This window comes from Eriocheir sinensis, chromosome 8 (genome assembly GCF_024679095.1).
Source record: "Eriocheir sinensis breed Jianghai 21 chromosome 8, ASM2467909v1, whole genome shotgun sequence".
NCBI lineage: Eukaryota > Metazoa > Arthropoda > Malacostraca > Decapoda > Varunidae > Eriocheir > Eriocheir sinensis.
The window spans coordinates 21,491,889-21,506,534 of NC_066516.1; the positions used below are offsets into that span (position 1 = coordinate 21,491,889).

Below are 14,646 nucleotides of genomic sequence, written 5' to 3' on the forward strand. Positions count from 1 at the left end.
TCCCAGAGCTAGAGGCAACGCTGCTTGTGAGCCTGAGAATCCCCGACAGGTAAAGTTCACCCGGTCCCTCGTCTTCAGTTCCCACGTATGCGCGTTTTTACCTGTTTGTTCTCGTTTGTATTTTGTTTTTACTCTTTTACAGGTTTGAGTCAAGCTTGTGTTTTTCCCGAACTTCGACTCATTATTTATCGCGCAAGTATTTAAATTCGTATACGCTTTTGACAAGGTGGTAAAGTGTGGTGTGTGTGTGTGTGTGTGTGTGTGTGTGTGTGTGTGTGTGTGTGAGCAGGAACAAAGGTGAATAAAGCAAATCAGTAACCGTGGGTCCACCAGCGAGAGTCGTCAAGGAGGGAGAGATGGAGGAGGGAGGGTATGAGGGAGGGGTATAATACAGAGGTTAGGAGGGAAGGGGGAGAGGGGGAAGGGTGCGGTGTTCAGGGTCAGCAGCGCCAAGTTCTCGACGCGTGACACACCACACCGTAATGCTGAACAACAAAAAACAGAATAAATACGAGTGTCAGGCCATAGCTCAGCGTCCCGAGGGCCCACGACGACCTTGAATAACTGATGAAGCTTCTTGTCTTGACGTGCGCGAAGCCATTTGCCTCGCCCACCGGTGTTACAGGAAAGTTGGAAAGTTTCGTTTAGTCGGCGCAACATCTGTGGTCATATGCCGGAGAGAGACAGGAGGGGGAAGGAATCATAAGAGAAGGGAACAGACCCCAGGAGACGGGACACAACCCCCGATTAATACCTGGTACCCATTCACTGCCGGGTGGAAAGGGGCGTAGGGCATCGGAAAAGCCGCCCAAATTCTTCCACTCCGCCCGGGAATCGAACTCGGGCTCTCTCGATTGTGAGCCGAGTGTGCTAACCATTGCACCACGAAGCCCCCCACCGGTGTTACAAATACCTGCAGCAGACACCTCGAGCAGGGCGGTTTGCAGCAGATTCGATTTCGTAACGTAACAGGAATATTCTTTTAGTCATAGGCTTGAGTGTGTGAGCTAAACCAGTTAGTTACTCAAGGCATTACGACACTTGGGCTTAGCGGCAGCCAGAAGACCTATGGAAGAGAGTGAGGGGCGGGAAGGGGAGGTAAAGGAAGGGAGGTTCTCATCCTTTTATTTTTAACACAGTCGTCACCCAACACCTGAAGTTTAAGTCGGTGCTCTATTTATAACTGAATGAGGTTTTGTTTTTTTGTTAGAGAGATGTACAAGAGTTTATAGTGTCCCTAAAATATATTACGTTTTGGGTCTGGGGTGCCTAAAGATCTTTTGAGTATTTGGTACCTGTCTAAATTTCAACATTACACCAGTTGGGAACAGAAGTGACAAAGACTTTACCTTGACTGTCTTGGCAAAAAGTGTCCTCATCAGGGTAGTGATAAGATGACTCGTCGATAACGCAGTGAAGCCCTGGACCCCTCGCTGAGGCACGGACAAAGGGGATTACACGGCTACTTCGTCACTCCGTCTTCAGTTGTCCCTGGCTCAAGATTTGTAAATTTTTCGTATATAATAATAGATTTTTTTGGCTTAAGGACTTCACGAAAATTAAACTCAACCGCTACAAGGAGCGGATTATTTTTCAGTTTAATTACAAGCGCGAAATGGCGTTCCGACAAAAAAAAAAAAAAAAACATCTCCCTTGTACATTTATCATGCCGTTAATCTTAAATAAGCACATCACTAAACAGTAAGGTAAAGTTGGGGGCATACGCCACAGCTGCGCGTGGTCGCGGTTCTCATCTCCGTCCCGCTGACCGTGAACCTGTGGTGGGTGAGAAACAATTACCTGGGCACGCAGGGCGAATGGAACATCCGGATTACCACAGTTTACCTTCCCCAAGTTTCCCCAAGTAACAATTTATCGACCAACTCTAAAGATAGGATGAAAAGCTGAGTGGACTGCGCAATGACTGCCCAGCCTGAGATTCAAGCCCAGTCCGGCAGTGCTACCCACTTCACCACGGAGGTGTGAATAAGTAAATTTCCGCTGAGAAAAAATAATGGCTGTAAGGTGACTACGCATGGGCAAGGCGTAATGGAGACTACACAGTCCACCGACCTCGGGCGTGAGCAAGGATGACGGGCAGAGCTTCACATTCGTCACTCGGTGGAGCAATGACAGACGTGGGAGCGGGAATGACGCGGATACCCGGGCAGGTTCCAAGAAGTGCGGTCACGGGGCGTGGGCGACACCGGCTGCACCGTTTCCCGCAGCTCACGCCAAGGTCTTGCGGCGCGGGGGGCACGAAGCATCTGGATATCAGCTTCCATTTGAACAGTCACGGCGAGACGGCGGGACGGAGGCAAAGGGAAATACATCTTACACACACACACACACACACACACACACACTCGGGGAAGCACGGTTCTTGTCCGGAGGGAATCGTCCCGCGCCCGACATAGTGCGTGATGATAAACTAATGCGACGACTCATGCGCTCCTCTCGTTCCCAGGTGCGTGCTTTCCAAGGTCGCTCTGATCGCCTCGAAACCTCAGCCTCAAGTAGGAAGAGTTTAGGAGGCCGAGGCAGGAGCAGGATAAGGAGAAGGAAGAGGAGGAGGAGGAGGAGGAGGAGGAGGATGCAAGCTGCGGCAAAGGGCGTGTTATGTGTAGAGGAAGAGATGAAATTCTTGTATGTGTGTGTGTGTGTGTGTGTGTGTGTGTGTGTGTGTGTGTGTGTGTGTGTGTGTGTGTGTGTGTGTGTGTGTGTGTGTGTGTGTGTGTGTGTGTGTGTGTGTGTGTGTGTGTGTGTGTGTGTGTGTGTGTGTGTGTGTGTGTGTGTGTGTGTGTGTGTGTGTGTGTGTGTGTGTGTGTGTGTGTGTGTGTGTGTGTGTGTGTGTGTGTGTGTGTGTGTGTGTGTGTGTGTGTGTGTGTGTGTGTGTGTGTGTGTGTGTGTGTGTGTGTGTGTGTGTGTGTGTGTGTGTGTGTGTGTGTGTGTGTGTGTGTGTGTGTTAAACTACCATTCCTCTCACCTTAACTACATTCTCTTTTCCAGGTAAATCAATCAACTTTTCGTGCTGACTCGGCCATCCTCTCGCAGCCAACACCGCCCTGGCCCCCCACCTGCATTGCATAACACCTGAGCTAACGAGACACGACACGCTATTATACCCCACACACCTACAGAATATAAAGTAATCATCACTATTCTTCTTTCCCCTCAAGGATTGTCAACTCCCTTTCCGTTCCTTTCTTCATCCACTTCCTCCTTGCATATTCTCCCCCCCCCCCCCAATCCTCGTTGTAATCTTCCTTGTCCTTTTTTTTCCTCCCTTCCCTGCTTACCCTCACCTCCGTCCTTCTTCTCTTCCCTGTCCTTGTTTTTCCAGTGTTAGCTATCCACTCCCCCTTTCCGTCCCTTTCTTCTTCCTCTTCCTCCTTGTACATTCCTCCCACCCTCTACCTCGTTCTCCTTCTCTGCCTTGTCCCTGTTTTCCCAGTCAGTAAATCATCTGTCCCCGTCTCTGTTTCTTTCTTCTACCCCTTCTTCCTTGCATTTTCTCTCCCTCTTCCTCTTCCACCCCTCTTCTCCTTCTCTTCATCGTTTTTCTTTTTTTTGCAATAAGAAAGCTTCAATTTATGTTTCTTTCTTCCTCCTCCTCCTACCTACATATTCTAAACCCCCTCGCCCACCCTCGACCTCCTCTTCTTCTTCGTCCTTGTATTTCCAGTAAGTAAATCATCTCTCTACCCCCTTTCCGTTCCCTTCTTCCCCCTTCCTACTTACATATTCTTCTCCCTCCTCGCCCACCCTCGACCTCCTCCTCTTCTTCCTAGTTCTTGTTTTTCCAATAAGTAATTCATGTATTCCCCGTTGATTTCCTTTCTTCATCAAATTCCTCCTTGCATAATCTCCTTCCCCCCCCCCCCCCATTCTTATTCCTCTTCCCCTCCTCGTTCTTGTTTTTTCTTTGTGAGTTTCAATTTATGTTTCTTTCTTCCCCACTTTTCTACTCATATATTCTGTTCCCCCTCCTTCTGCTCTTCTTCCTTGCTCCTGTTTTTTCCGATAAATGTTTCGATTAACGTTCCTTTCTATCCCCATTTTCTATCTGCACACTCTTCTCCTCCCGTCTCATTCGTTCCCTTCTTCTTCATCGTCCTTGTTTTAACAGTAAGTAAATCATTCATTCCCCTCTCCGTTCTTTTCTTCTTCCCTTTCCTCCTTGCATAATCTCCTTTGTTCTCTTCTTCGTTGTCGTTTCCATGTATGTTTCTTTCTTCCACCGTTTCCTACTTTTCTATCTCCCCCGTTCTTCTCCCCTTCCTCGTCCCCGTTTTCCCAATAAGTAAACCATTTATCCTCCCTTTCCGTTCCTTTCTACCCCTTTCTCCTTGCATACCCATTCTCCCTTATTACCCACCTCTTCCTCGTCCATGTTTTTTTTTTTTTTTCGACAAGTAAATAATGTACTCCCGTCTCCGTTCCCTTTTTTTCCTCCTGCATATTCTCCCTCCATCCTCCTCAATCGTTCTCCTCTTCTTCCTTTCTTCCTCCCTCTCCTACTAACATACTCACTATCCCCACTTCATCTACCTTCGTTTTCCTCCTCTTCCTCGCACGTTTTTTTTCTTCTTTTTTCTAATAACTAAATCAACTATCCCCCTTTCCCTTGCATACTCACACTCCCACCCTTCATCCCTACTCCTCCTCCTTGTCTCTCCTTTTCCAATAACTAAATCATGTACTCCCCTTCACGCTCCCTTCTTCTTCCCCTTCTTCCTTGCATACTCTCCCCTGCCCACCCCCTCATTCCCCTCCTCTTCCTCGTCCTTGTTTTTCCAATAAGTACCAGGGTCGCTGAGGTGGGCGGGAGCTGCCACCACCCAGTATTGCCACACAGGTGTTGGCCGTTACGTAACTTATTGTTTTATAGCGTTGGCAACAGTGATATCTCGGAAGCGACCTTGAAATGCCAGCAGGTGTGTGTGTGTGTGTGTGTGTGTGTGTGTGTGTGTGTGTGTGTGTGTGTGTGTACTTCCCTTGTTGTAATACCGGTACTTGCTTCATCAGTTTCTCCGAATCTTACAAGTCCTCCACCCATCATAAGCTTCACCCCTCCTTCCCTTTTTTTCTTCCTCCTCCTCCCCCTCTATTTCCTCTCCTTTATTGCACATCTAGCTCGGTTCCTCACTCTCCTCCTCCTCATCTACTCCCTCTACCTCTTTTTCCTCTTTGCAAATCTATCCCTTTTCCTCTTCCCCTCTTTCTCCTCCTCCTCCTCCTGCTCCTCCTCCTCTCCCCTCTATTTCCTCTCCTTTATTGTACATCTACTCTCCTCCTCCTTCTCTCTACCTTTTCTTCCTCTTTGTATATCTTTCCTCCTCTTCCCTTCTCTTCCCCCTTCTCCTTCACCCACGTCTTCCTTTCCTCATCCCTCATCTTCCCGCCGCGACTCAGGATCAGGAGGAGGTGGAATGAAGGATGAAGCTCAGGAAGCCTCTCAATGCATACCCTGATGTGTCGCCCGTGATGGAGGTGCCCAAGACGCCGATAGAGGGAGGGAGTGAACAAAGGTAGGATGGGAGGGAGGGAGGGAAGCTTCTGTTGAGTAATGGTATGATAAAGCAAGACAGTAGGTGGAAGGGATAAATAGACAGATGAGTGGACGGATAAGGAGAGGTAAGTGACACGTGGCGGATGGATGAGGATTGATGGGATGTGACTGATGAAAAAGGGCACGAGACGGGACATAATAATGGACCACAGAGGGAGGAGGATGGATGAAAGGGGCGAACTACTGCAGGAACGTAAGACTGAGATGGATGGAGGGAGGGAGGGAGCCGCTTCGAGGGTAAGACAAACAGTAGCATGTAGGTCTGATCAGGCTATATTCTTACAACATTTTGGAGCCCAACCAACCTCACTAGGCTTTTCCAGGGGTAGTTTTATGACCCTATTGGTAGCATGACCCTTCTTCTGTACCATAAACCTAAAAAAACACGCATTAGACTGAAATGGATGGGATGGAGGGAGGGTAAGACAAAGAGTAGCATGTAGGTCTGATCAGGTCATATTCTTAAAAAATTTCGGCGCCCAACCTCACTAGGGTTTCGTCGGAGTTTTGGGTATTTCCAGGGGTAGTTTTATGACCCTAGTGGTAGCATGACCCTTCTTCTGCACCATGAACCTAAAAGAAACACGCATTAGAACCCGATTGATTTTCTTTATAGGCTTTGAAAATAGTAGATACGCGAGGCGAAAGAGTCTGACAAGATGGGACTGAGTGTCTTTATGAGGATGGAGAAGGTGGGAGAGAGCTGCAGGTTGACGAATGACTTTGCGATGTTAAAATGAGAGTGACACAAGAATGAAGGTGAGTGAAGAGTGAAGGATGTTGTTGTTCTCTACACACACACACACCCATCTCCTCAAGGTCAGAGAGGAAGGGGGGAGGGAGGGAGAGGGACAGGAAGAGTCACAAACATGAGGGGGAGAGGGGACAGGGATGACGGAGAGGACAGGCCGAGGTAGAGGTGAAGTGGAGGTCAGCAGGCGGAGATGGATAAAAGATAAAAACATTGAGCCTCACGAAAAGAATGAAAGAAAAAATATACAACCATAAATTAAAAAGAGGAAAAAGGTAAAGAGTTGATGTTCGTGAAGAGTGGATATGAAGCGTAGGAAGGGAGTGTCTAGGAAACGACAAAAATAACATGAAGAATGACAAGAGGAAACAAGCAAAGTGGAAAAAAGGAAGGGAGGGACGGAATCTGCATGCAGGAAGACGGGGCCGCGGGAGAGGGAAGTAAAGAAGCCGAGGGACAAGGGAGGAGGTGACCTTGCCGAGCTATACATAACCTTAAAAGGACCTTTGTACCTGTTGATACAATACATGCAGGTGACACGAGGCCCGGGTGTCACGTGATGCCGGGCGCTGCGTACCCGGCGGGGCATGAAGGGGCTTACCGGCGCATCAGGGGATTGGGCGGTGACGGAAACTCTCCGATAATGTTAAACAGCAGGAGCGGCATTCTAGGAAGGGCGCGTTCGTCACTGATAAGCCGGTGCCACCTGAGTCGCGTCAGGTCCGCGGCTAAGCGACGGCCGGCCGCTATCATGTCCTCGCCTAATGGCTGGCCCGGCCTTGGCTCTGTGTCCCGGGTCTGCCGTGGAAGGACCCGCGCGACGCAAAGTTTTAGTGTGCACGATGTTTTCTTTCCTTATTTCTTTCAAGCGCTGTTGTAAATTGTGTTAACGCTGTCTGGCCACGAAGGCCGCGCTTGTCGGGTCCCGCAGAGATTTTCTTGTCCTGTTTGAGGGTGTTTTATTTTTTATGAACTTCTTTCTCTCTTCTCCATACATTACATAATTACTTGAACACATTTAGTCTCCTTAGCAAGTCGTCGTACTCTCAGTTCCACACAGACAGACAGTAATGTGTGTGCTGAGTGCCTCGTCCTGGCTTTCCTCCCGCCAGACTTCCTCCCGCCGCCGCTCCCTCGCCCCGGTGGAGGACATGATCACAGCCCAAGGCCCTTCCAGCCGCCGGCTAGGGAGGCTCGGGAGCGCCCGCGCCTTCCTCGCCCCGCCCACAGGCAACCTTCGGCACCAAGCAGCACGGCGAACACGTACGACACACATACCTTCCTCCGCTCCGTCAGGCGGCGTGTTCAGGAAGGACAACGTGCGAGTTGTAAATAATGCAGCGGATGAATAATTGAAGGGAGCGTTATGAGCGCCGCTTCCCGGGCGCCGCGGTGACGTAACGCAGCACGACAAGTTTTTGTGCCTCGGTGACCACTTGCTGGCCTCCTGGGGGTCAGATTACACGTCGCCGAGCAAGGTTTTTAATATTTCCAAGGAGATAGTTAAAGTTCCTCCGCCTCCCTCCCCGTCCCCTCCCGTTCCGTTACCTGTACTTCGTCCCTGTCGCGGCCCGGGCCGCCGCGCCCTGCCTGCCTGTGACTCAACATCGTGATTCGCCGCTTAACCTTGGCGGCATCGAGCGGGCCGGTTCCGAGGAGGGCTGACAAAGAACAAGTGGCGGCGGCAAGGCTGCTCCCGTGTTACCCTCGCCTGTGACGGCCATGCACTGCTCGCTGCGGCTTTCATCATCATCTCGCAACTCGTTGTTGACATTCACTGTTAAACTAGCCACGGGAGTTGTTGTTGGCACCTTCTGAAAACCTTGACTCTTGCTAGGGCCTTCCCCTGCATCACAAATCACGAAGTGGGTTAGGAGAGGCCAGGGCTGGCAGGAGCCATGGCCAGCAGGTAGATAAACAAACTCTATGCATCCGCGTGAGGAAGCTCTCCTGCCTCACCTAACTGACCCAGGATTCGCACAATTGGTGCAAAAAAATGGTCCAGAAGGAGAGGGACAAAAAGTTGACTCTCGCCGCACTTCCTGCTTGAGCGACAACAGCTCCTCTTTACTTCCTGTGTTGATGACTCGCCGCGCCGCGCATTCCTACTCGCCTTGTCCGCGCCGCGGCTGGCTCGGCGCTGTCCACCTATTTATCATATTTATGTCAACGCGCACAATATACTCACAGAAATTAATCGTCAGCTGGATCATCTGTGTTACTATCTTCAGATATACTACATAAGGGTAGAGAATGAAAATTATAAAATAAGACTTCATGTCATGTGAGCTGCCCAATGAAGGAGTGATCCCACACTACAGATAGGCAAACCGAGACGACAGCGGGCACGGTCACTCCTACGGAAGGCAGGTCTGGGTTTTCCCTGAAGGGGCACCACGGTGGGAAAACTCCTGTGGGACACTCCGCATGGGGGCCAGGGGTGCGGACTTCCTGTAGAGCAATGGAAATAACAATTATGAAATCATGAGAACTACAAATGAAAATATTACATTATATGAAATACAGATTATAGTAGCGTATATATTTGAACATGCGGAGGTGAATATTATGAAATGTGGATACGGGCGGTGAGGTGACTCAGGGCAGAGGTAGGAAGCAGCGGTGTCAAATTATCGTACTCAAAGCATCGCATTTATCAGTTCCTGGGCCTGAAACTTTCCTACCCACACAGATAACGAAATTCCAGTTGAAGTTATCGTTAAAATCATTACTTATTGGTGTCTTTGCGATAGCTGTGAGTCAGAAACAGGAAAATACGATGTGCTGTGTGGCTGAGTACGATAATTTGGTAACGCTGGTAGGAAGTCTCTCGCCTCCTACAGCTCTTTGAGGACCCCCGCCAGGACCAGCACGACGCCGATGACAGCAATGAGGCACCAGACGCACACAATCACGCCGATGACAGTGATGGCTGCCACTATGACGATGACTAAACGAGCCCGCCAAGCAAGTCACCTTCTTCCCCTGCAATCATCGGAGTCTCCAGGGACGTGCTGGGGAGTGGCCGCAGGGAGATGTTTTGCAGTGTGTGTGTGTGTGTGTGTGTGTGTGTGTGTGTGTGTGTGTGTGTGTGTGTGTGTGTGTGTCCTTTTTGTTCTTGCTTTTTGTATCCACGAGTTCTGAATCACACTTTTTTTGTATCCACGAGTTCTGAATCACACTTTTTTTGTATCCACGAGTTCTGAATCACACTTTTTTGTATCCACGAGTTCTGAATCACACTTTTTTGTATCCACGAGTTCTGAATCACACTTTTTTTTTGTATCCACGAGTTCTGAATCACACTTTTTTGTATCCACGAGTTCTGAATCACACTTTTTTGTATCCACGAGTTCTGAATCACACTTTTTGTATCCACGAGTTCTGAATCACACTTTTTTGTATCCACGAGTTCTGAATCACACTTTTTTGTATCCACGAGTTCTGAATCACACTTTTTTGTATCCACGAGTTCTGAATCACACTTTTTTGTATCCACGAGTTCTGAATCACACTTTTTTTGTATCCACGAGTTCTGAATCACACTTTTTTTGTATCCACGAGTTCTGAATCACACTTTTTTTGTATCCACGAGTTCTGAATCACACTTTTTTTGTATCCACGAGTTCTGAATCACATTTTTTTTGCATCCACGAGTTCTGAATCACATTTTTTTTGTATCCACGAGTTCTGAATCACACTTTTTTGTATCCACGAGTTCTGAATCACACTTTTTTGTATCCACGAGTTCTGAATCACACTTTTTTGTATCCACGAGTTCTGAATCACATTTTTTTTGTATCCACGAGTTCTGAATCACACTTTTTTGTATCCACGAGTTCTGAATCACACTTTTTTGTATCCACGAGTTCTGAATCACACTTTTTTGTATCCACGAGTTCTGAATCACATTTTTTTTGTATCCACGAGTTCTGAATCACATTTTTTTTGTATCCACGAGTTCTGAATCACATTTTTTTTGTATCCACGAGTTCTGAATCACACTTTTTTGTATCCACGAGTTCTGAATCACATTTTTTTTGTATCCACGAGTTCTGAATCACACTTTTTTGTATCCACGAGTTCTGAATCACACGTTTGTCGCCGCTATTCCATTCTTTCCTTCCGTCGATCCTGAGTTTACTGTTTTAAATTTCTTCGTCAAACCAGCTTTTTGTATTTTACTGAAACTTGTGTAACGTAATTTTTGTGGTCCATAAACTAACTAACTGGATAACTTTTTTTTATCCCGCTCAGCTCCTATCGCTCCTTCTGCTCCACCCACCTTCATACATTCCTGGTCCCAGCATCCTTCATCTTCCGCAGTCCAACCTCACCCCAGACTTGCCCTTTCACCCTCCCTGCACCTCACCTGTAGTCCCGTATAGCTGTGTGTGTCGTACCAGCTCAAACTCGTTCTTGCCACTTTTTTTTAACCACTCGATTCGGACTTCACCTTCATCTTCCGCATTTTGGCGTCATCTCCGACCTTTACACCTTGGCACCTTTCCTGCATCACACCTTTCCCTTTTCTCACGTGTACCTGTGTCTCCTCATCATAACGTCGCTTCCACTATACTTTTTCTTAACACTCAGCATTATTACCTGCATTCAAGTCTAGGAAAAACATCATAGCCTTCAACGTACCGGCGTCTCCGTTCGCCTGTTTAAAAACCCTCTCGCTTTAATTACTGGAATTTTCATGGACTCTTTTGTGACCCTATTGATGGCCTTACACGACCGCTACGCCATGACATAGAAAATCACCCATGGAAACCCAGTTAATTCTCCCTGTGGCCTTGGGAAGTATAAATTAAGGGATCTCGGTACGTTTAATGATATGGACCTAAGCACCGTGAACAAACAAAAATACAATGTCCTCTGTACTCATTTCCTTTTTATGAGTGAATTCAACCTTTCGTCGAGGCCGTAATCTGTTCCGCGTACCTGTTTAATCATGGCGAGAGAGATGAGCGAGGGGAAAGGATGACAGCGAAAGGAAAAGCAATCAGGAAGTAGGATATGAAGGTGAGATGAGAGTTATAGGGGGGGGCGAGGAGGGGGGGGGGGTTAAGTCGCAAATGTAAACGACCTTGGGGAATTATTGGTCAATCCTGTCTACCTTGCCGCCTGGTCTGCCCCTTCCCACGCCTCCCCCTTAAAAGACTAACACGCACGTACACAAATATAAGCCTCCCACACCTCGCCCCGCCTCGCTCAGCCTCGCCTCACGCACCCACACGCGGCAGGCGGCGGAGCAGAGGGTCACGGCACTCGAGGCAGTTCTTGGGCCCGTTTTCCCTGATACTTCCGGCTCTTGGAACAAATATTTTCAAAGGCCGCAGAGGAGACTAATCAGGTTCTCTTGTGCGGTTTTCACATTCACGGCACAGAAGCCTTGTCAAATTATCACGAGGTTCATAAAGCTATACCCATGGAAATGCCCACAACCTCTACTGAAGCCTTTTATAATGTGTGTGTGTGTGTGTGTGTGTGTGTGTGTGTGTGTGTGTGTGTGTGTGTGTGTGTGTGTGTGTGTGTGTGTGTGTGTGTGTGTGTGAGTATGTGTGTAGATCCTGAAATGTTTGAGAATATGAGCAACAGCTATACCCATGGAAATGCCCACAACCTCTACTGAAGCCTTTTATAATGTGTGTGTGTGTGTGTGTGTGTGTGTGTGTGTGTGTGTGTGTGTGTGTGTGTGTGTGTGTGTGTGTGTGTGTGTGTGTGTGTGTGTGTGTGTGTGTGTGTGTGTGTGTGTGTGTGTGTGTGTGTGTGTGTGTGTGTGTGTGTGTGTGTGTGTGTGTGTGTGTGTGTGTGTGTGTGTGTGTGTGTGTGTGTGTGTGTGTGTGTGTGTGTGTGTGTGTGTGTGTGTGTGTGTGTGTGTGTGTGTGTGTGTGCGTGAGTGCGTGCGTGAGTGAGTGTGTGTGTGTGTGTGTGTGTGTGTGTGTGTGTGTGTGTGTGTGTGTGTGTGTGTGTGTGTGTGTGTGTGTGTGTGTGTGTGTGTGTGTGTGTGTGTGTGTGTGTGTGTGTGTGTGTGTGTGTGTGTGTGTGTGTGTGTGTGTGTGTGTGTGTGTGTGTGTGTGTGTGTGTGTGTGTGTGTGTGTGTGTGTGTGTGTGTGTGTGTGTGTGTGTGTGTGTGTGTGTGTGTGTGTGTGTGTGTGTGTGTGTGTGTGTGTGTGTGTGTGTGTGTGTGTGTGTGTGTGTGTGTGTGTGTGTGTGTGTGTGTGTGTGTGTGTGTGTGTGTGTGTGTGTGTGTGTGTGTGTGTGTGTGTGTGTGTGTGTGTGTGTGTGTGTGTGTGTGTGTGTGTGTGTGTGTGTGTGTGTGTGTGTGTGTGTGTGTGTGTGTGTGTGTGTGTGTGTGTGTGTGTGTGTGTGTGTGTAGAGCCTGAAATGTTTGAGAATATGAGCCACAGCAATACCCATGGAAATGCCCACAACCTCTACGAAAGCCTTATAAAATTTGGGTTACACGTTTAGGCCCTGGAGTGTTTGGGAATATGTGTCTTTCTGGTCTGGCGACAAATATTTTCATAGGCCGCAGAGAAGATTAATCGGATTCTCATGAGCGTTTTTCACATTCAGGGTACAGAAGCCTGGTCAAACTATCACGAGGCTCCTAAAACTACTCATGGAAATGCCCACAACCTCTATACGAATGCCTTGTAAAATGTGGGTTTGTAGCCCCTGAATGTATGATAATTAATATGGGTCTATTTGGTCTGGCAACAACAAATATTTTTCATAGGCCAGAGGAGATTAATCGGGCTTTCTTGTGCGTTTTTTACATTCACGGCAAAGAAGCCTTGTCAAACTATCACGAGGCTCCTAAAACTACTCATGAAAATGCCCACAACCTCTATTAAAGCTTTTTATAATGCGTGTGTGTGTGTGTGTGTGTGTGTGTGTGTGTGTGTGTGTGTGTGTGTGTGTGTGTGTGTGTGTGTGTGTGTGTGTGTGTGTGTGTGTGTGTGTGTGTGTGTGTGTGTGTGTGTGTGTGTGTGTGTGTGTGTGTGTGTGTGTGTGTGTGTGTGTGTAGATCCTGAAATGTTTGAGAATATGGGTCGCAGTTTTTAGTCTGGCGCAAAGACAAGGAAAGGAGAGGGTGCGGGCGTGGCTTCCCAGAGGGGCGGCGTGTAGCGTGTGTTCTCGCGGCCCTCACCGACTACTGCTCCACCCTGTTAGCACACCATAAACAGTGATTGTAGACAGGCACTTGGGAGGAGGAGGGACTAAGGTGTCAAGCATGATTATGGAACTACAATTGGATGTGTCGACAGAAGGAAGGTCTTGCTAATAAATAGGAGAGTAAATATTCAAGCTGGCATGTGTAACAGTATACTTTAGAAGACGCATGATGAAGTATGAGCCGGCGAATAAAATAAGAAGCATTGATGTGTATAGGAGTGTGAATTAGGCGCAGTGAATAGCGGGCTTTTTTTTTTTTACATTTCTTACCCTTGAACTGACTCCTCTGCTGTAAAAAAAAAAAAAATAGAAAGATAGTGATGATAAAAAGAGGATGATTTACTTTTTAATTAATTCTTACGGTTGTTTTATTATATATATTTGTGAGCCCCTTCTCCACCTCACTGACGCGATGAAGAGACACGTGTCGGAAAGTATAATAGAAAAGAAATGATGTTTATTAAAAGGTACTGACAACAATTGAGGATGATTCACGACTTCATCAATTATTGCAGTTTTGTCTTACCATATTTGTGAGCATGAGTCCACTATTGCAACCCTTCTACACACTCTTCCCTCCCCTTCTACACCCCTCTTCCCTCCCCTACCCCTTCTACATCCCTCTTCTCTCCCCTTCAGACCCCTTCTACACCCCTCTTCCCTCCCCTTCACGCCCCTTCTACACCCCTCTTCCCTCCCCTACCCCTTCTACATCCCTCTTCCCTCCCCTTCAGGCTCTTTCTACACCCCTCTTCCCTCCCCTTCAGGCCCCTTCTACACCCCTCTTCCCTCCCCTTCAGACCCCTTCTACACCCCTCTTCCCTCCCTTTCAGACCCCTTCTACACCCCTCTTCCCTCCCCTTCAAACCCCTTCAACACCCCTCTGCCCTCCCGTTCAGGCCCCTTCTACACCTTCTATCCTCCCCTTCAGTAGCGAATTCAGCCTAACCTTCCCCAACAATTAATCTCTTCCCTCCCATTACCTCTCCTTCAGTAGCGAATCCAGGCTAACCTCCCCCTACAAACCCTTCCTCCCCTTACCTCCCCATCAATAGAGAGTCCAGCCTAATCTCCCCTACAATCCCTTCCTCCCCTTACCTCTCCTTTATTAGCAACTCCATCCCTAACCTTCCCC

The 14,646-nt window shown here is 48.1% G+C and overlaps 1 protein-coding gene across 1 annotated transcript in view; it reads right to left on the minus strand.

Annotated features, from left to right (window-relative positions):
- LOC126995353 (uncharacterized) overlaps positions 1 to 7,931 on the minus strand; it is a 55,643-nt gene extending 47,712 nt beyond the window's left edge. Inside the window, exon 1 of the mRNA XM_050854831.1 lies at positions 7,872 to 7,931. Coding sequence (XP_050710788.1) covers positions 7,872 to 7,931 — 60 coding nt within the window. The remainder of the gene's footprint in view (positions 1 to 7,871) is intronic.
- Positions 7,932 to 14,646: the final 6,715 nt, after the last annotated feature.